General features: G+C 44.9%; 1 protein-coding gene across 2 annotated transcripts in view; it reads right to left on the bottom strand.

The window, feature by feature from the left end:
• FAM81B (family with sequence similarity 81 member B) overlaps positions 1-23,319 on the bottom strand; it is a 750,896-nt gene that overhangs the window by 540,012 nt on the left and 187,565 nt on the right. For both annotated transcript variants that reach the window (XM_086960923.1, XM_086960924.1), the window contains exon 3: positions 9,896-10,139. In XM_086960923.1, the coding sequence (XP_086817049.1) occupies positions 9,896-10,139 (244 nt within the window). The remainder of the gene's footprint in view (positions 1-9,895; positions 10,140-23,319) is intronic.

Raw genomic sequence — 23,319 nt, 5'->3', positions numbered from 1 at the left:
AATATTTTTGGGTCTCAAAAACATGAGTTGCCTAGTAGTCCCTGGCACTGAAAGGAAATACTTTCTGGGTAGATGTGCGCCGTGTCAAAGGGAAGAATGCCTTCAATCACAGTGACGTATACAAACGGCTAAAGTAGCCTGAAATATTTTTCTATGCTATATGTTGTACTTGGTGGAAGAAAAATGTGAATGACACAATAATAGACCAATGGATGAAGAGGGCTGTCTGAAAGCTCCCATAAGTATATTACACATACAATGTTAGTAGATTCAAACAGTCTCGGCTGATGCCACACCTACAAATTCCCATGAATTGCCTCCTGTGTTATAGCCATAATTTCAGCAGAAAAAGTATCATTCATAACATGGAATAACATCGATCAGTGCCACAGAATATTGGCAATTAATTAATAAACATGAATGTGCTCATCGGTGCCAGACACTGTGCTGTCCACCAAAATTGCAAACAATGGACAAACAATATTGGTCACCAAGTTCAAATGGTATTTCCCATAATTCCCATTAATGCCACAGGTGTTGTCCATCTCCAAGATGTAATGCAACTCATAATCGTGCTATTGCTGCTCTACCTATGCTCCCTCAAACTAAAACTCTGTCAGAAAAGGTTTAAAGAAGAGGCCCCTCTTATATCCCTCTCTTGTACCTTTACTTTGAAATATGTATGCTATGTGGGTGTCACATAAAACAAACAAAAGGTGATGGGAGGAATACTTGCAAATAATCTAATTAATGGCAATCGCAGGAGCAAAATTCAACTGCAGGGTTCTATTGCCCACATTGCCACCTCAGGTTGGACCCAGCCAAATGAAAATGAGTTTTGACCCTGCTCAAACAGGAACAGTCCAGCACGAACTGCCAGGCCAGGTTCTCCCCGAACCGAAACACAAGCACCCCGATGCCAGTTTCACCTTAACTGCGGCTCTCTAGTCTGGTATAGCTTGGTTCCAGTGGGGAAGTGAGCACATGAATCACATCTGGGAGGAGTTGGCCTAAAGCTAGGGCGGTGCCTAACAAAAATGAATAGGTCCTCATGTAATGCAAGTGGTGCTATGTAAAGCTCTCTGATACCCGATTTGCGTCAAGTTCACGCTATATAAATCTCTGTAGAAAAAAAAAAAATCTGGACATACCCTTGGCGACCTAAGGCATTACCTCAGGCACACAAATGTTTATTGAAGGAATACTTGCAGAAGTCTAACCAGTGGCATTCCAACCCATCATTTTTTTCCCCACCATGCCAGCTCAGTTTGGGCCTAGCCACTTGGATATCATTATTGACCCTGGTCCATTAGGATTGTCCAATTATGCTCACTTGACCTTCTACTTCTTAAAGTGTTACAGAGTTTGGACAATTCTGGTGCAATTGTCGAGTACCTGACTCATAAAAGCCATTATATAATTCTTGAAAACAGGATGGACAAAAGAGGAAGAAGGAGTGACCATTTACAAGGCGTGGGTCTTTGACACTAATGCCTTACAGTGCCAAGAACATCCTCTGATGGTAGATTCTCCAATGAAATGCTAATTGGAGCAACTTTCTCACTAGTATCAATATTTTCAAGTTTACAATTTAACCTTACAGTCCGAGTTCTTCAACCTGTTCGCAAACCTAACAAGTATTGCAAAAGGGAGGTAGCTACCATTGGTGTAGCAGTTGAGGTGACAGCAGGGCCCAGAGCTCTGAGGGGCCCACTGTACTCTGATAAGTACGGCAGACAAATGGGATGTTTTCCTTGCCTTTGCCAATGCTCTTTGTCAAAGCTGTACAGCAGCAGACAAAATAAAATAAAAATTTGAAGCAATCATTATGATGTATATGTGTGCATGTATCAATATGCATGCATGCCTAAGAAGTGATGTGGGCTCCATTTGCTTTTAATGTACCAATCTGAGACTAGTGTAAAATGTGCTGCCTGGCCATGTGCAAAAAAAATTAAATATATACAAAGTACTCAGGGGCATGACTTGATCAGTAAGACTGGGGAGCATGAGTTTTAGCATTTCCAAAAATCTTGTAGGCATATAATGTCAAAATACATTATACGACAAGCAGGGCATATGGGAGAGGATAAAGGGATAAAGGGGCATTGTGAATATGAATTAGTAGGGGTACAAAGTGAGAGGAAACACAATAGTTTGTAAAATAACTAACATTTGTGAAGACTTTCAAAGCAGGGAGAGAGAGTGTGCGTTTATGTCTTTGTTTATGTGAAAATGCCTTCTGAAATCCTACAGACACCTCACCATACCCGACTGAAAGCACCTGTACCCAACAATTTTCCAGAAAATATATTTATTAGAGAGTGTAACACCCACAAACACCCCCACTCCCAAAAGCTATGACCCTGAAAGTCCTGTGAGTGTCGTCGGAATGTAGAAGCAGGTGGGGTAAAGGAACGTGGGGGATAAAATATATAGAAAGTCCAGTGGCGGGGAGAAAAGGAAACACAGCATATGACAGAGAGAACAACATATGGGTGAGGGTGAAGCACGCAAGGTAGTGAGCAACACAGAGCAAGGGATAGGAGAGTTTTATGGCGGTGAAGAGCATGAGTGAGAGTGAGAACAAGTAGTACACAAGGGGGAGAGCAATATGGAACGAGGGGCAGATATTTGGCAGGGTGGAGAAGCACCAGAGTAAGAGAGGTAGAATACACCTACCTTCTAATGGAGTGCTGAACCAGAAAGAAAAAAAGACATTATCTAACAATGAGCAGTGAAGGCATACAAGATAACCAATCAAAAGTATGGTAAAGATGCCATGCTCCAGGGGAGAATCAAACACAAGGGAAGACAAGCCATTGTGTAAGAATTAAGCAAATGAGGGTAATAATGCCAACCACTGGTAATCAATGGGTGTGGTGCAAACCCGCTGTAAATTCATGGTAAGTCCACAATGGGTCTTTTGCAGCCAGACAGCTTAGACTGTCTGGTAGATTAAATCTAAAAAATAAAGCACAGAGAATCTTTGTAATTGTAGGCAGTAGCCTTTGGATTGATTACAAAAAACATAGAAACAATAAACCATATTTAGAACATGGAGTTGCTAGGGTTCGGATCTCATGCACAAACACGCATTGACTTGTGAGGACGTTAACGTGCTGTAGACCACAGTATAAATGTTTTGTGAGCTTGTGAAGCTAAAGAACAAGATTGGCTTTGATATTGTCTATTTAATAGTAGTGTTAGTGACATGAAGTCACTGTCATCAGAGTGAAATGAAATGGTGAGTATTCCTTTGTAATAGTGGGTTCTTGATTTTCTGTGCATCTGTCTACGTGAGCAATGCTATACAGCTATTTTATTACTAGCATATTGGGGGGTTTAATAATCAGACAACAATGTCGAACTATTAAAGTATAAATCAGTGAAGTGGCTAACAAATATAATCTTTTCATACCACCAATTAATAATGGAATTATTCTCTTGTCCCCCACCAAGGATCAGCCACATTTCCTTTCTATGTTCCAAGGTTGGGAACAACTGTAGTCGAAAAGTAAGCAGACTGCAACTTGCTTTATGATTGCTTAAAATCCCATGTGCACATTTTGGTGGGACTGCTGAGAATGTAATTGCTAAATGTACTCTCCACAATCTTCTGAAATAGATTACTTGGGGATATACATGACACGTTTGTATTGTTAAAAAGTGGTGGTGGCGGTGGTGGGGGGGTATTTTTGTGAAATTGTACCCTTAATTCCGACAAATTGTAATCCTCAAATTGTGAGCAGAATACAACCAGAAAATGCAAATGAGTTCTCTCACACTGTCATTACAAAATACTCTAAAAAGAATACATCTTGCTTCAAAATAATTCTAAGAAAATATAAGGGTAGGTGTCTTTGCCTGTGGTCAAACATTTAAGCAAATCTGCTGACTTTGACATTGTGTGTTGCTTTCTAAAAGCTGGTTGTTGGACCTGGCCCTTTTTGCAGGGTAATTCCTGAACTTTTTGCCTTCCTCCTGTATTTTGTCTGACCTGTTTTTGTTGGTTTTGTGACTCTGGGTACTTTACCACAGCTGTTCAGTGCTAAAGTGCATATGCTCTCCCTATTATACATTGTAGTATTGGATTAGTGACTCCATGATTGGTTCATTTGATTTACTTGCCAGACCCTAGTACAGTGCACCATGTGTGCCCGGGGCTTGTAAATCAAATGCTGCTGGTGGGCTTGCAGCACCGGTTGTGCCACTCACAGAAGCAGCTTGTAAAGTGTGTCTCAGGCCTTCCATTGCAGAGGCTGTGTGCAGTCTGGTACTGCTATGTTGACTGGGCAAGTGCAATCACTTGCCAGTCCCTAAACCTTTCCTTTTCTGCTTTTTAGTCACCCCTATGGTAGGCCCAATGGCAGGGTGCATTGTATGTAAAAGGTAGGATGTGTGTGGCATGTCCTGATAGTGGATTACAGCCATTTTCATTTTTCACTATTGCGAGGCTACCTGTTCCCCATAGGCCAGATTGGGCAGTTTGATTATAACATCTTATAATCCTATCTGACTCAGCGAAAAAGGTAGAAATTCGAGTTTAGTATGCCTGAACCCAGAATGATAAAATACATCTTTTAGTGAAGGTGGTTTTAACATTCTGTGTTTGAAAATACAATTTTTAGAAAGTAGGTATTTTCTTGCCTAACTGTCCAAGCCTGCCTCTGCTAGGTTGAGTATTCCTTGTTTGGAGTTTGAGGGATTCCAGGAGACAGGGTGAGTCAGCACAGGGCTGAATAGAGCTATCTGCATCTAGATGGGTGGGAGGAGTGCATCTGGGACCTGAATAGGGTTGTGCCTGCCTTCAACAATGCTGGCTCCACCTCCTGTGGTGTGTCTGGTGTCCCTGGCCCACACTGTCAAAGGAAAGAAGGAGTCTTGTCAACAAAGTGCTCCAGGACTGCACAGAACTGGTTTGGACTGGGTACAGGACCCTCTGCCTTCAGAGCAAAAATGATTTGCTAGTATAAATATTGGGAACCAGACCCAAGAACTTTAGATCACTTTTGAGAAACAAGAAGAACCTTTGCTGAGGAGAGGAACCAGAGAAACTGAGGAGGAGACTATCCCTAAGCGGAGTGCTGTTTGGGGGATTGGCCTGCAGTGGTTACCTGAGTGCCAAAGAAAGGAGAAAGGACGTGGTGCTACTTTCAAATTAACTTGTAAAGGATCTCCAATGGCTTGAGATAGAGATAGGGCTTGAGATAGAGCTCCTGCTGACATTTCAGGGACAACAGACTTTACCAACCAGCTCCCCTGTCTTCCCTTGCTGGGAATTGAAGTGCCTGCTGTTGAGCAGCGCCTTCTGAGAGACTGCGTGTTGCTGGGAGCTGGAAAGGTGACTCAAGGTGAAGAAGCATGTCACCACCACAGCCGTTGTCGTTGCATCACCAGAGAAGCGTGCCACCGCTGCCGCTTTTGCCATCGCATCACGTTCCCAAGCAGAGAAGAAGTGACGCATCCCCCATGCAACAGTAGGGACCCCACATATCGCGGTTCGTGCGTGTAAGGAACCAACGCATCACCTTTCCTGCAACACTTTTGTTGTATAGCGTTACGCATCCAAAGGTACATTGAACTCAAAGTGTTGCATTTTACATCTAAAGAGAATTAAGCTATTTCTACAATTTTTAAAGTACAGTATGGTGGTCGTTTGTGGTCTTGTGTTAAGTCACAACTTGTGTCTGTCCAGCTGTAGTGTTGTCATTGGGTTACTGTATGTGTTATGACAACAGAAGGAACCGTAAAAGGACAATTTTTAACGGGGTCCAATGTACGTGTCTGAGAGAATAGTCACAAAGCAATGTACAAAGTTCCCCAAGGTGGAGTGGTGGAAATCTAGAGTATGTCGAGTGAAGCGTGAAAAGAGAGGGAGAGAAAAGCCAAAGAAGAGGAATACCCTTGTTGGAACTAAAACCCTCACACACCTAGCAAGCTAGATGTCATGCTTCATCATATGGGTTCTGCTCCTCGTCAGAAGACTGGCGCTGCAATGTCTGACGGGCAACCGTAAAGGGGCTCTTTATCGGAGATCTTTTGTTCCGGCCATATGGTGCATGCGGGTGTGCGGGAAGAAGAAGGGTGTAGTCGTGAGAAAAGTGGTGAAGATTAAAAAAGGTGGGTCAGCCCACAATGAAATTTATTAGCGTGGCTGGCGCTCTTGGTTAAAAAGGTGGGAGGGGAGATATATGCTGTGGGTAGTATTTAAGCTGCATACCTACAACCCCCTGAACAGGTCAACATGTTTCTTGCCCGGATGGCAATTCGTCAGGACCTTAGTGAGACGTACTACACAGTGAGAAAATGGGTGTTCATACGACCTTATGCCTTGAGGTCGTATAAAGGCAGGCAAAGAGGTCCTGCTGAGTTGGGGTGACCCTAAGGGAGATCCTAAGGTGCCCCGCAGTCTGCTCCAGTGGGACCTGCACGTAAAGGTCAGGAACCCGGATAGCGTGCGGTCAGCGCCGTTAACACCTATCCCCACCGTCTGGTCAGGACAGAGCAGCTGTATGTGTTCACAAATGCTTTACACACTCCCTCTGAGATCAGCCTGCCTGCTCGTGCCAAGCTACCAAAGGGGTGAGCAGGGGCTATTTTAGGAGCGTACTCCCTTACCCTGACTAGACGCAAGGGTCCCTATTTGGTTAAAGGTACCTACCTCTGCCAACTAGAAACCCCCAAATCTAACAGTGGTCATGATCAGAAGAGGCAGCATTGGCAAAAGCACCTGGTCCTGACTTCCCATGCCGCTAGCTGGTTGGCCTCAGACCTCACTCAAACAGAGCAGGTGGCATTGGCAGCAGCCACCTGTCCGTTGCCTTACATGCTGCCGAGCCATCCTAATTCCCTAGACAGATGGATCACATGGCTTTGGTATATGAAGCTTAGATCCTCCATCACAGGCCCCAACAGCAGGCTCCCACACATGAAACAAAAGCTCCTACCCCAATCACAGGCTTTCTGAGCAATCTAACCCTTGATAAACATGGGGCAGGTGGAGTTGACAAAGGTTTTCTGTACCCCTGAGTTAAGTAGAACATGTGGTGTTGGACCCATATGGTCCAACTTCACAGCGAAGCCCACACCTCCAAGAAACCTGTAGCAAGTGGTGTTGGTGAGAGTCACTTGCTTTCGCCCTCATGAGCCTTCACGTTTTTCTCTGGGTGTGTGGAAAAGTGTAAGGGCTCTGGGAAAGACTGAGCACTGGAGATAGGCTGTGCATGCACACTTTACAAGGACATCGTTTCAAACTGTCAAGACTGACATTCAATATGTACATGTGACCCATATCTCAGTTCATCAAGCCACACCATTTATAGTGCAAGATGCTTTCAGATGACACACTTCAACACACTGTGTGAAAGGGAGTCACACCAACCTATTTGAATTTCAAGCAAAAAGCAATGATGACACATTTAACAACATACGTTTCCCAGCTAAGTCGTTGAGCTGGGATCACAACAAGTAAAATTTGGAAACTGCCGTACTGGGCAATTATAATAAATACAAGGACAGTCAAAATATTAAAATAAACATGAGGCCAGTCAAAATACAACAGGGGCAATAAAAAAGGTGAGGGGAAATTATACTTATGATGGAATTGATATTCATCACTTAAAGTGAGAATTACCTTTATAATGGGGATGAGACAACAATAAGACTGCATAAACTAACCTACAAACTGGAATCATGGTGAGAATTGAGCAATAACATTTAAAACAAGCTCAACGAGAAAAACAGGCATTTGCCAAAGGCAGTGAAGCAGTTATCAAGCATAGGAAGGCAATCAGAAGACATGGTGAATGGTTAGAAATGTCAACGAGAAAATAGGACTAGGTTTAATGGGAGTAACAGCAATAGGTAGCCACAGACTGCAGTTGTTCAGAGGAATAAATGATATGTACTAATCTTGTCCTATAAATATTTTATGTAAGAATGCGGCATTTCGGTGTTGCAAGAACAAACACTGTGCCTAAACAAAAACATTCGATTTGCTTCATTAATCTCAATACCTTGATTCTGCCGACTTTTTGTTTATTTTTGGAAATGTTATAGAGCAAATCTAGCCACATAGGCAAAGAGCTAAGTGGATAGTTCTAGAGAAAGATGCATTATCAGAAGTGCAAAATGGATGAAAATAAGCAGCCTGTGAGGCGGCATTAAAAGGCGAGTCCTCAGGCCTTTTCTGAATGAGAAAAGACCCGGATTTAGTCTAATGTGCTCTGGCATAAGATGTCATCATTTAGAGGCGAGACGGTCTTACAGTTTGGTTTTCTAGATTTCCAAAAGTAGATCAGTTTTGCGTCTTGTGTTCCTTGCACCTTCTGTACCATAAAGTTTTCTTTTAAGGTTGGGTGGAGAGCCTGAATGGAGAGTTTTCTGAATTATGTAGGCTATTCTGAAGTTCATGCTTGCCTCCAGCTGCGGCCAGTGAATACATTTTAAGATTTTAAGACAGGGGGGATAGAGTGGGATTTTTGTGCTTGTGACTAATGTGGCAGCTGTATGGGCTGTATGTCACACTACGGATCATAAAATATCGACCTACAAATATATTGTGACCATAAAATTGACTAAAGAAATCGCATTAAACTAAGTGTAAAATAGCTCTGCTGTAACAATATTCTGGAAATTCATGGTTTTGATGAATCTGCAGGTCAATATTTCCACTGTGATGGGTTGGTACAACATGGCGGCAAGTAGGACGGCTATGAAAGGTGCAATGGTGGATCTGGTCATGACCTTTGTACAGACTAGTGAAAACCAAAGCTTGCAGTGCTACTCTGAAGCCGCTGGGGGATCGAGGGACTGAGTTCCTAAGCAGATGGATTTGAAAGAAGGCTGAATGGATCAATTTGGACATGTGTTCAGTAATTTATTGACCTGTCTAAAAAGTGTCCATGCATTACAATGGCATAGATTTCCCAAACTGAGAAGAGAAAAGGTGAGGCATTAATTGCTAATAGTTTTGCTTGGTCTGCCTTGGCCACAATAAGAATACCTCTAAAAGGTTTTCTGAGAGCCAAGATATAGCAGGCAGACACAGTATTTGTTAAAATACCCCTCACACACCTAAGGGGCCCTTGGTGTCATGCTTCATCATCGGGGTCTTCCCGCTGCGGGACACATAGCACACATTGATGGCAACGTTAGTGAGTGACAGAGGGGTCTGACCCCGTCCTGACGAAGAGGCACTCAGCCTCGAAACATGTTGACATCACTAGGAGGATTAGCTCATTGTTAAGCTTGTTTTTCTCCGCTACACTCATTTTTAACGATACCAGCCTATGACCAATAAAGTTTTTTTGTCTCCATAAGGCAAGGTATCCTTTTTAAACTCACTTTTCCATATCTCTCCTGACCCTACTTACACTCACTCAAATACACCTCACATAGCACTTACAATATCTAAGTCCTCCAGCGTAGTCGCTATTCGTAGCACGCCCCGTCCCGCAGCGGGCGGGAAGACCCCGATGATGAAGCATAACACCAAGGGCCCTTTTGGTGTGTGAGGGGTATTTTAACAAATACTGTGTATGCTTGCTATACCTTGGCTCACAGAAAACCTTTTAGAGGTGGACCTTGTTGTTTATTTATACCATTGACTGGAGGAGGGTGCGCCCACCTTAGGGCTTCCTAGCACTACCTCTTCCCTCCCCATTTTGATTTTTGCTTACACAATAAGAATATACCAGGAGAAAGTGGTATCACTGGAAGAAAGAAAAGCAGCCAACCTCTTATTTTTACTCATTGCAAGACAAATGCCTCTTCTACTGCCTAATCAGAACCATATGCAAATGAATATAGTGCAAAGCTGAAAAGATTGAGATCTAGAAATGGAGCAGCATTTCTCTGGCAGTACTGGAAATGTGCATTATTGCTGCGTTACCTCTATGTCTCTGCTGAGCTGTTTGACGATATTGGTTATGGTGTGTATATGGCTCTCCAGCAGCCGATGCGCCATCACTTCTCCCTGGTACGAGCCCCGGCTTCCGCGCAGGCTCGAAACTAGTTCATCCTTGAGCCGGAACGCCTGGTCCAAAAGAATGGCCGTGGTCCTCTCCTGATTGGATACCCGGTCTTCCAACAAATGAGCTTGCACCCCGGGAATAGCAGGCAAGAAAGGCTGCCCCCTGTTAAGACAGCAATATTAAGTATTTTGGGATGCGCAATAAACTCTTAGGAAAAGACATGAAAAAGAATTACGAATTATATGTCCATGTGATCGAACAACTGATGCTGTTGCTATAATCGGTCTTTCAATAAAACAAATCACACCTTCTTACCCTGGGGCGGCAAGTGGATCCTGGGTCACCACGCCTAAGCTTCAGGCAAAATGAATTCCCAGTAGTGAGATAAGTGCCCACAAGATAGTTCAGGTAGTAAATGTTCGTAGCCTACCTACACAGTTATCTGAAGGTCAAGGGTTAAAAACTTAAGAGCCCAACTGAGCCTTCTGAGGTCAGTGAATTGGATACCATTAAATTAGATAATATAGAAACCTGTAGCTCACAGCTCCCAGGCATGGCAGAAGTAAGGTTTGGAGAGCTTTATTTATTAACAACATGTCAGTGGTGTTATTATATATAGCATGCTCATTTCCTTACTACAAAGCTGTTGCTCTCCTTAGGTCACTGAGGCCAGTGCAGCATCACGAGGCACATGATGTTCTATGCAGGCATAACACAGTACTTATTGCTTGGAACAGCAAAGCAATGCTTTGAGCTTTTTCTGTTCCATTTTCATCCATTAAAGAGTGTTTTGCTAATAGCGAGAAATGGGTTTAATGGTGCCCCGAGAATGAGGAAGGGTTCTTTGCTCTGTTAAGTGGTGGGGGCCTTCTAAAGCCGATAAGTCTCAGCAATCATAACTGTAAAATGTATAAGCAAGACATTGTGGTCTGGGGTAGTGGGTTAAGTGCTGCAATTCTACTGTGGTGATGCAGGCAGCTGGAGTGCAAGGCTAAAGGGAAAAACCAGACTGTCGAACCATAGCCGGAGTGTTTTAGGCCATGACGTGTAGAGCTATGTCTAAGATGAAAATACTGTGTTTTTTTGCCCACCATCTTTTCTGTCCAAGCAGTTTAGGTTATATATACATAATTATAAATGCATAAAATGAAAGTTAAATATACCAGAAATTCTAGGAAAATGAGCAACAGACCAGCCCAACTCTGCAAAGTATTAGATGTAAAATAACACTCATAGAAATGACATGTCAGGGAAATGACAGTTTTCATATTTAATTACAGGAAGTGACTCAGATAAGGCGCATCCAAGCAGCAGACATTTCTACTCTTAGTTTACAGAGTTTACACAGCCAGTGACTGAGATAAGGCACCTGCTGGCAGCAGGCCTTTCAACACTCTGCTTACTGGGTTTGCACAGCCAGTGAATCAGAAAAGGTGACAGCCAGCAACAAGGGTTTAAACTCTCAGTGTTAGAACTGACCCTTTTTGCAGGTTTATCCCCAAACGTTTTACCTTTTGCCTCCTACTTTTCTGACCCTGTTTATATTGGCTATGGGATTCTGTGTACTTTACCAGTGCTGATTAGTGCTAAAGTGCATATGCTCTCTGCATAAATTGTGATATGATTGGTTATCCATGATTGGCATATTTGATTTACTGATAAGCCCCTAGTAAGTGCACAGTGTTTGTCAGGGTCTGTAAATCAAATGGTGCGAGTGGGTTTGCATCACTCATTGTGCCACTCACATGAGTAGCCCAGTAAATGTATCTCAGACCTACTACTACAGTGTCTGCGTGCCAGTTGTAAAATGCCATATTATCCTGACAAGTGCACCCACTTGCCAGGCCCAAGCCTGCCCTTTTCTTACACGTAAGGCACTCCTAACGTAGGCGCAAGGTTCCCCCCTGGGCAGGGTGTAGTGTATGTGAAAGGTAGGACATGTACCGGTGTGTGTTACATGTCCTAATAGTGAAATAAAATATATTTCGTTTTCATTGTTGAAAGGCTATCATTGGGGCTGCACTGTAACATTTCATATGTGTAACTTTCAATAGGGACAAAATAAAAAAATAGAGTTTAGGCTCTCTGAACTCAGAATTTATTAATGCATCATTTGGTAAAGGTGGTTTTTAAATTGTGTGTTTGAAAATGCCACTTTTAGAAAATGGACATTTTCTTGACCATTCTGTGTGCCTCTGACTGGTTGTGTATTCACCATCTGGTTTTAGAGTAACAGGAGCTGGGGATGTGCACTCACTCTAGACAGTCACAAGAGGGGGTTGAGGTGTGCCCTGCCTTGCCTGGGTGACTCATCGCTGGGCTGAAAAGATCTGGGCCGCGTTTAGAGTGGGGGAAGGAGTTTCACTTGCACCTGAATAGGCTGTCTCCTTTGCACAATGCTGTCTCCACCCCCTGTGGTCACGCTGTACCAGGGAGGACAGGACTGGTTTGGACTGGGTTCAGAGACCCTTGCCACAAAGAGAACTTTGACAAAACAAGGTATAAGTGTTGGACCTAGAACCCCAAGACTTGGGATTACTTCAAGAAAAAAGAGGACCCTTTCAAGAAGAAGAGTGGATGTACTGTGTGATGAGCATTGCCTTTTTTGTGTGAGGCATGGGTTGGCTGCAGTGGCTGCTTCTGTCTGTGGTGGAAAACAAGGAATGACTCTTTTTGCCTTGCTGTGGTATCCAGCTTGTGAAGAATCCCCAAGGGATTGTGTGTGCTTGCCTTCTATTGGAAGTCTCAGGGAAATCAAAGACGCCATGGAAAGAGCTTTGCTGGATCTCAAAGTAACCTGCCAGAGGGCTGGGAAATGAGTGAGGAGCGCTGCCCCTGACCTGCACAGGGTGGGACAGCCTACAGTTGCTGCTCCTGTCTGGAGCAGGAGAAAAGACTCAACTATTCTTTCAGCACTTTGCAAAGCGTGTGTGGAGCGCCGGATTTTACATCTAAAGAGAATTTCCTGGTGTCTATTTGAACTTCCTCATGCTTTGCTGAGTAGTTTGAGTGCCTCTCTTGGAAAACAGCTGACGCTTTCATTTTTGATTAAAAGGCCTCTCCAGGATGGGGGAAGATTGGGAAAACAACAAGAAACGCTAGCCACATGGCAAGTACCCCCTCCATGGGGCCCTGCCTGTCGGGAAGCTTTGCCGGAGCTGTGGCCGGGTGCCATGGCAACTGAAATCGCTAAGCGAGGAAGGCAGGGGGAGCTGGCGATGAAGCTCCAGCCTGAGGGACCTCAGTGTGGCAAACAGCACCAACCGCCGTGTTTACTTCTGGATGAGGCAGAACAAATTTGCCTCACCCGGGACAGTGTCTCCTCCCAGCGCAGCATTCCGGAAAGTGGAACATGTCTGTCCCGCACTCCAGGAATGATCGCTGCTCGAGGTTCCCAACTCGGGCAACTCTAGAAACGTCACTGAGGGTATCGGGGAATTCACAGCTGCACCACGTGAAAACGGGTAGCTGCTCTAAGTTCAGTTCCTCTGGGAGTGAGATCTCCCTGTGAAATCTGTATGAGTTTGCCCACCCTGGCCAGTCACCTGACAGAGTTGGGGCTTGTTTACAGCTGCACCCTTCAAACAAGGGCAGCTTGGATCACGGGTTGGGGAGTACCGGGTGAGGTCTCCACCGCATTTGGCCAGTATACTTGCTGTTCTCTCCATCGCCTGCTCGCAGCCCCTGGTGGTTTTGGGACATATGTTCACTGTGGTCGTCTCAGGAGGGGTAAACTCTTGACAGAAGGCCCCATCCTGCTGAGTCTACAAAATGACCATAACTCTGATAAAGGGCATGCCGGAGTTCGTGTGCCAGTGTGCTCATATGGTGGTACTGTATAAAGTGGTGTAGGAGTGCAGGGAAGCTGCACCCTAGATGTTCATGGTGTTATTTGGTGGTATTATTGTAACCTAACGGCTGCAGCCTCATGGCCTAATGTTAGGAGGAAGGTCATTGTTAAGCGTGGGCAGAGAACTCTGCTCCGCCAGCGGAGTGTGCAGAGATTTCACTACTCTGTGCGCCGCTGAGAACGCAGAGTAGGGAAAAAAACTCCAAATCCACGGCGGAGCAGAGTTAGCCAGCCCCACCCCCCGGTACATTGGTCCCCGCCTCCACCCCCCAATAAAACAATAGTAACAAGTTAATTTAAAAGAAATAAGTCACTTACCTGAATTGCGGCGTCCCCGGCTGCCTTCCTCTTTGTCACCGTACATCTTGTACGAACTGTGCATGCGGGCACATGCGCATTTCTCCCAAAGAAAAGCGCATGCGTACGTGCATGTGGAGTTCATAAAAGATGTACACGATGAGGAGGAGAGCAGCCCAGGGACGCCACAATGGAGTTAAGTGTCTTTTCATTTCTTTTAAATTAACTTGTTATTATTATTTTAATTAGGGGAGGGTGGAGGAAAGTCGCAGAGCGGAGTTCCATGGAGTTTCACCTCAACTCCGTGCAGCCATGGCCCGTGGAGGCAGTATCGGTGGGGCGGAGAGGCGGGGGAGGGGCAGGGTGGGGGGTGCTAAAAACTGGAGTATGGATAATTGAAGGTAAGTAAACAATTTAATTAATAAAATGAATTTCGTAGCGCGCACTGCATCACAAAATGCGATGCAGGGTGCGCTACAAAATTAGTTTTATTTATTAAATTGTTTACTTACCTTCAATTATCCATACTCCAGTTTTAAGCACCCCCCACCCTGCCCCTCCCCCGCCCCGCCTCTCCGCCCCACCGAAACTCCCTCCACGGGCCGTGGCTGACTCAGTGGACCTCCGCGTAGTTCCACTCTGCCCGGGGTTAGTTATTGTGACAATTGTAGAGACCCGATTCTGTGTATGATGTTCAGGAACTGCATGATATTTCCAGTATTCTCCTTTTATGATGTTTTATCAGGTGTGCAACCTATAAATAGTTACTTTTACTATCTTGCGCTAACAGTGATGTTATGCCTAATGTTTTTATGATCTACGTATTGTTATGACAGTTGCCTAGTTGGCAAAGTGATTTATGTGATTGTGGTCTAAGTGTTTTGTTTTACATACAATGTATGAGATATTTTTATATAACTTTGAGTGGAATCTTGTTGGCCGTGGCCCTTATCGCAGGGTCATACCTAAACTTTTTGCCTTTCTCCTAGCCTTTTTTCTGACATGGTGTTGGTGGTTTTAGGACTCCGGGCACTTTAGCACTGTTTTTCAGTGTAAAGTGTGTCTGCTCTCTGGTTTAAATATGTTAAGATTGCTCTACACCAGTTTGGCCTAATTAATTTACCTGTCAGTCCCTTGTAAAGCTGTATCTAATATACCCAGGGCTGGTAAATTAAATGCTACTGGTGGGCTTGTAGCGCTGTTTGCGCCTCCCACCAAAGTAGCCTTCCCAAACCTATCTCAGGCCTCTGCCATTGCAGGGCCTGTGCACGCAGTGTTACTGCCGCTGTGACGTGGCACCTAAAGTGTGTGCCATGTCAGTAGCCCCCCTTTTACTGCATATCAGTCATCCCTAAGGTAGGCCCTAGCTAGCCCTATTGGCAGCGTGCATTGTAGGTAAAAGATAGGACATGTACCTTAAGTGTATGACATGTCCTGGTAGCGACAACAGCCATTTTGGTTTCTCACTACTGTGGGGCTGCCCTCCCTTAGGAATGCATTGGGGATTCCCTGATAAGTGTTTCAGTGGTAATTCCTGATATGAGAGGAGCAGCGTGGTCAAGTTTGCTATGTTTCAAATAGTAATAATAAATGCTACGCGATGGTGTGCGCAGATTTATTATAACTATTTCAGAAATGCCCCTTTTAGAAGTTAACCAAAAAACAACTAGGATGCCAGTACTGATGAAAATTTAAACAATTAGATAAATGGTGCAAGGATATCCAAACCAAGCAACCATAAGCTATTAGTAGCCTTTATTTTCAAATATTCAAACATTTCTTCAATAGTGAAACACATAGAGGGAACATATTCATACATATAACACAAAAAACATATAGTAAATATCTTCTACATGTTACAATTTTCAATCGCTACCAGCACTATTATAAAAAAAATCACGACCAGCTCCGACGATAACCTCGCTATCGCCGAACACCTCCACTTCCAGATCCACACCGTCCCCAGGACCACACTTAGAGGCACCCTCATCTATAGACCACCAGGAACACGCACACAATTCAACGAAGACATCACTGACTTCATCAGCCCACATGCCCTCAACTCCGAGAACTACATCCTACTGGGAGACCTCAACTTCCACCTGGAAATGAAAAACGACAGCAACACCACCGCCCTTCTGGACAACCTGGCCAATCTCGGACTCAAACAACTTGTTAACACCCCCACCCACCTTGCCGGACACACACTCGACCCCATCTTCACCTCCAGCAAGCTCATCTCCTTCGACCACACCACAGCTCTCCACTGGACGGACCACAGCTGCGTTCACTTCAACTACAAAAAGACCTTAACCCACAACCCCCCACAACCTGTTCCTCGAAGAAACTGGAACAAAATCACCGCCGAACAACTCTTCACATCGCTTAACCAAAACCCTCCTGCCATATCGTCGGATCCAAACCAAGCTGCCTCAAAACTCACACAATGGATCATCCACAGCGCTGACGAACTAGCACCCTTGAAAAACCACCAGATCAAACTAGGTAGCAAAAAGGCCCCTTGGTTCAACGATGACCTTAAGAAATCCAAGAAGTTATGTCGTACTCTTGAGAAAACCTGGAGAAAAAACCCAACCACTAACAACATGACCACCTTCAAGGCCGCCACCCGCAAACACCACCAATTGATCCAATCCACCAAGAAATTAGCATTCAAGGACCAACTCGACAACAACGCCCACAACAGCAAGGAACTATTCAACATCGTCAAAGAATTCACCAACCCCACCGCCGGCACGAACGACATCACTCCCTCCCAAGACCTCTGCGACTCCTTATCCTCTTTCTTCCACAACAAAATCGCCGACATACATAACAGCTTTGAAAACCAATCCGAAGAACAGTCCTCTCCACCCACCCCCGAACCAAAACAGAACTCTCACAACCTTCGCGCCTGGAACCCAATCACTACTGAAGACACCATCCGCCTGATGAACTCCATCCACTCAGGATCGCCAACCGACCCATGTCCCCACTACATTTTCAACAAAGCAGACTCCATCATCGCACCCCATCTCCGCGATGTCATCAACTGCTCCCTCAACTCCGCTACCTTCCCAGAAAGCTGGAAACATGCCGAACTCAGCGCCCTCCTGAAGAAATCCACAGCAGACCCCTCTGAACTTAAGAACTACCGCCCCATCTCGCTCCTCCCATTCCCTGCCAAAGTCATCGAGAAAGCCGTCAATTGTCAGCTCGCCGCCTTCCTTGAATCCAACAATTCCCTCGACACCTCACAGTCCGGCTTCCGGGCCAAACACAGCACTGAAACTGCCCTCATCGCAGCTACAGACGATATCCGAACACTACTGGACAACGGAGAAACAGTTGCCCTCATCCTACTTGACCTATCCGCCGCATTCGACACAGTCTGTCACAGCACCCTCATACAACGCCTCAGCAACATCGGGATACATGGAAAAGCATTGTGAGGAAATATAAATTTTTGGTCAAGTTATGTTCCCTATCGTGTACCCCACCGTCTCCATGTACGAGTTAAAGTGCATGTAACTTCCCTCCTGTGCCAGCTATGAAGACGCAAATACATTTGCGTCCAACGTTAACATGTCCTCTTTCAGACCCACCCTGAATGGGTTGGATAGTCCGTTCCTAAGCATGCTATGCCAACGTCTTTTTGTAGTGTACTCTACATGTTTTTCAGCTCTGGCAAAATAGGCCCAGAATTTCTGCCATCGAGCCTTTTCCTTCCTTCTGACTCTGAAAGCCTCAGCCCAGGCTGCCCCCGTACCCGTGAACTCTGCCTTACTTCCAGCGCGGCCCACCACGCTCAGCTCAGCCTGCTGCCTGCCAAACCTGACTACAACCTTCGAGTTATCTGTTCCGCTCCTCGAAGATACATTCCTGCCTACTAGTTTCAGTAAACATTCCCCAGCTGCAGAGCCAAAGGGCCGGCCTGTCTCCGTGCAAGTAATTCATAGCCTCTGTTACCATGCTCCCATGGAAGGCCCATGCCCCCACGCTTCTCATGCAGACACTCAGGCGCTTATACACGCACTCACAGTCAGTATAGAATAGCTTCTGCCCCAGAGACCTTTCCGCCCAGATAGCTCAGTTCCTAAACATCAGATATCAGATACGATGGAAGCACAAGTTGATCTGACATGCTAGACTTCTGTCTCTTTTCCGTCAGTGCAAATGTCAAGCCCCCTGCACCCTCCAGTTTCACGCCAATCACACGTCATGCAGCTGCGCGCGCATCCAAGCCTCCGATTTCTGCTGACATTGCAACATTTCTGTTTAGTGCCACCCACATGTGACACCTACCTGTGACGTTTCTAAAGCACACCTACAGTTACGCCTAGTCCACGCCTTCTGATTACGTACTAGTAACACGTGGATGCTGTTATCTTGTCTACTCTCAGCTGTTACGCCTACTACACTGCTTTCTATGATGTAAATTAAGTATATAAGCTATGTACTGTCAATAAAACATTGCTCTATCCCTTTCTGAACCCCGTGTGGTTGCAGGAACATGATATCCAATTCCGGAATGATTCCTTTTTAAGGAATAAAAAAAAACCCCTAAGAACTCTAACACCACGGACTCTGTTTTCTTTCTTTCCGATTGAGTTATTATTGATTAAGTACTTACCTGCATAGAAATTAAGATGGTAAATTAAATATTTACGACATTTTGGCGCCCGAACAGGGACCCTCCCCCACCTCACGCGCCGGTTGGTGCGTTGCAAGCTCTGTCCCCTGCCATCAGTTAGAAGGAAACTACGCGTACCGGCAGGATTTCCTGTATCTCCCTCTGGCCCACGGAGGTGACGAAGATTGCGATCAGTACCCAGACGAGGCGGTGAGGAGTGCGGAGGATCCCGACCAGAGCCTAGCCGAAAGAAGCAAGGTCCGAGGTGTCAAGAGGACCACCAGTTTTCCGAAGTATCCACGTGTCGAGTCGAGTCGAGTCCGGTCCAGTCTAGTCCAGTCGAGTTTTCCGAGGCCTTCTGTTTTCCGTGCTTCCCGGTGAGTACCATTGCTGGGACGTATCTAGACGGGTTTGGGTACACAAGTGCGGTCTGCACTGTTTTAGGCAGTGTATCTGTACTGTTTAGCAGTACATCCGATGATTCAAGTTCCTGCACTGTTTGCAGCAGTGTATCTGTACTGTTTAGCAGTACATCTGATATAGGGGGTAGTCGTATATGTCGCAAATGTCTTTTTATGTGATTAATGTCGTGGTATGAGTGTGACTGTTTTTATGTGCATTATTGTGTTCTTATATAACTAGCTGTATCTAGTATTAAGTAGCAAGGATTGAGCATTCAGTACTGAGTAAACAAGATGCCGTTTTTCAACAAGTTAAAGCAGATAGGAACTAGGAAAGGGATACTAGAGGAAGAGATTCCTATCCCCCCTAAGGATACTCCTGGAAACTTTATGTATCACAAGCATGGCATAGATGCCATAGTGTATCTAGATTTATGGGCCGAGTATACTAAACATCTAGACGAGAGACACAGATGGCCAGTTACTGGAACATGGGATTCTGAGTGCATCATGAAGGTAGAGGAAGCATTATGGAAAAAGAAAGCCAGACAATCTCAGAAAGACGCCATAGAGTTTTGGCGTAAAGAATCACGTAAGCGTGCTGAAGAAGAACTACTCATGGACAGATGGAGAGGTTTAAGTACCAAATTAATTCAAATAATTCTAGAACAACGCCATAGATATGACACTTTCATAAGCTCCGAATATGTTCCCGCCCGCCCCCAGAAAGGAAAATGTATCATATGGAACGTCGGCAGGGCATTGAAAGCCAGAACCCCTTACGAGAAGTGCACCCAGTTATGGGTAACGATCACACCTTGAAACGAGTGTATGTACACACGCCTCTGACTAAGTTAGAACTGTTAGAAATGAAGAAACTAGTCCCGTGCCATGATAAAGACCCTGCAGGTTTTCATAGAGAGCTTAAAGACATGTTACTGATGGGGGATTATACGTACGAAGATATCACGAAAATGTTAAAGGTACTGCTGCCCACGGGCATCTACGAGAAACTAAAAGAAAAAGAATGGGAGGTGGGAGAGAAAAAGATTGTATGGACAGAAATAGAAGACGAAGAGAACAAACGTGTCCCAGGGGTAGGCCTTGGGGAGAAAACTAAAGCATTACCAGGTCTGATAGTACAGGTTCTGCCAAGATTATTGACAACTAGAAAGGAAGACTGGGATGCAATATCAGCCTGTAAACAGAAACCCGACGAAGATACTAGTGACTTCTATTCAAGATTCGAGAAATGTTTCATTATTAATAGTGGTCTTAAACCAAGTAGCGAGTCGTACCCACATCTTTTTGTATCAAAGTTAGTCGAAAATTCCCTGTTAGCAGTTAAAAACCGTGTATACAAGGTCGAGAGTACATGGCAAGCCAATACACCATCCCAGATGTTACAAATGTTACAATATCATCAGAACAGAATCAGAGAAGAGCAGGATCAGGAACAGAAACGTATGAAAGACACGAAAATGAAAATGCTAGTAGCCCAGTCGGTCCCAACCGACGGCCACAGAAAGGGTACGACCCAGACAGGTCACACCGCAGCTCCCGTTAAAGGGACATGCAACTATTGCAAGCAGCCAGGTCACTATGTACACGAATGCCCGGTTCTGAAACATAACATAGCAACAGGTAAAACTAAAGAAAGACCGCATCCGTCTAGACAAGACCATAACCAGCATCAGTCTTCACAGAATATACAGCCCATGCAGAATACACAGCCTACGCATGCTTCATCATCTACAGCACAGACAGTAGCGGTATCACAGCCACAGCCCATTGCCGCGACCCAGCAAGTTTCACAACAGATGTACCAGTATGCCCAGTCCGCTTACCCCGATTATCCACGATATACATGAAACAGCCTAGAGAGGGAGGGTGGCTTGCCTCTTATTGAGATTCCTGTAGATCAAGAGGGTCCTTATGTACATAGTCAAGTATTGGGAAAAGACAGAAAGTTTTTAATTGACACAGGGGCAAGTCGCACCACTATCAGTCATGAGGAAGTTCCAGGGGCACCCCTCTCAGGCTCACAGAATGTTTCCCTTGGTTTTTCAGGACAGCCCATTGTAAATGAGGTATCAGAACCAGTTCCCCTGGCTGTGGGTCCATTATCACGTGTTACTGACTTGTTACTTACGAAATCATGTCCAGAAAATCTGTTAGGAATTAAAACATTGAAGGCTCTAGGAGCCGTAATCTGCTGTTCCCCGGAGGGAGTCAGACTCTTTTTGCGGGATTTCAAGGGTCATTATATGTTACGTGAGTTTGATGTCAGATTGAAAAATGTACCAGATCACCTGTGGGCAAAAGGCCCAACTGATGTAGGTTGTATGCACATTACCCCATACCGTGTTACACTCAAACAAGGTGTAGTTTTACCCAGAATCAGACAATACAAGTTACCACCCGATGCTGTAGTGGCTTTACTGGAAATCATTGAAGAGCTCATTACCCAGGGAGTGGTCGTAGAGACCGACTCCAATATCTGTAATTCACCCATCATTCCGATTCTTAAACGTACTGATCCCAATGCACCGCCAGTATATCGGCTGGTGATTGATTTAAGAGAACTGAATAAATGCATTATTCCACAGTACCCTGTGGTTCCCGACATCTCATCCTTATTGACTGCTATTGATTCAGAAGCGACGTTCTTTACTGTAATTGACCTCAAGAACGCCTTCTTCAGCGTACCTATTGATCCAGAGAGCCAATATCTCTTCGGATTCAGTTTAAATGGACGCAGCTTCAAATTTTCACGCGCACCTCAAGGATTCACAGAAAGCCCCAGCATCTATAGCCAAGCACTGAAAAGACAACTTGATTGTATCACAATGCCAGTTAACACCGCTTTACTGCAATACGTCGATGATCTGCTGATCACCGCACGAAGTGAGCCCGAATGTGAACAAGCATCACTGACAGTTTTACATTTTCTGGCCGACAAGGGACACAAGGTGTCTCCTTCGAAGCTACAATTCTGTGTTCAGCAAGTTGTGTACTTGGGTCACTTGCTGTCCAAAGTGGGGAGACAGCTCACTCCCGATCGCATTCAGTTAATTGCAAATATGCCACAACCCCGGACACAAAAGGAAGTGCGGGCCTTCATAGGCCTCACCTCGTACTGTAGACAATGGATTCCTCAGTATGCATTTCGAGCCAAACCACTCATTCAGTTAACAACACAGGAGGCAGCGACTTCGACTGTCCTTCCCTGGACTCAGGAACATACACAAGCCTTTGAGGAATTAAAGAAAGCGTTATGCCAAGCACCAGTCCTAGCGACACCATGTTACAGCAAACCTTGCCCTATTTTCAAGCGTGAACAATCTGCTTACAATGTTTCTGCTGAACATTCTTTTAGCGAGTTACCTCCACATGAACTTTCTTACAGACTTGCGCTGCGCAACAACACATTCATTAGTATGTTACATCACTCCCATCAGACTAATAACGCTACAAACTGCTGGATATGTGGCCGACTCCCTCCCTACCAGAATTACAAGGGAGCTCTGCCCCTCTTTCCGTACCCGTTCACTCATAACGGCTCCTGTGGTGCATGGTTCAGAATAATTAATTCCCTAGATCCTGATATTGCTGTTCTTGATGGGAGCTGGGTTTGGGGAAACCTGAACTTAGTCCTGCTCAACGTCTGTTACCCTGATATGGAGGGACTCCCCATTAGAATAGGAACTGATCTAGAAAATGAAGTATATGGATTAAGTAATTACACAATTAACCTTATGATTCTTACTGTTGAATCCGAAGCTGCACCAGCTCTACCCGCTATGTCAGTATTACCAGTCACAGGTGAATTATGTGTCAGAAAGAAAGGTTCAGTACACTTAGGTCATAGTAAATGTACTACTGTGGTCGAATTCAGTGATCATGGTAAATCATCCTTTAAAGCTAACCGTCATTCTTATTTTGTTTGTTGTCATACCGCATACATACGTCTGCCTCCAGATTGGGATGGTACCTGTTATATTGCATTCCTTCTGCCACCTGTTTTCCTAGCCCCTCCTGATTATCACAGAAACCCAAATCTAGTAAAGAATAGACTCCGAAGAGATCTCCCGCTTGTCGACTATACAGAAACGGCATGGGAACAGTACACCGATTTTAATAAAGGATTCTTTTTCTTTT

Source organism: Lissotriton vulgaris, chromosome 3_1 (genome assembly GCF_964263255.1).
Source record: "Lissotriton vulgaris chromosome 3_1, aLisVul1.2, whole genome shotgun sequence".
In the NCBI taxonomy this organism is placed as follows: Eukaryota; Metazoa; Chordata; class Amphibia; order Caudata; family Salamandridae; genus Lissotriton; species Lissotriton vulgaris.
This window is presented reverse-complemented; position numbering and strand designations above follow the sequence as displayed.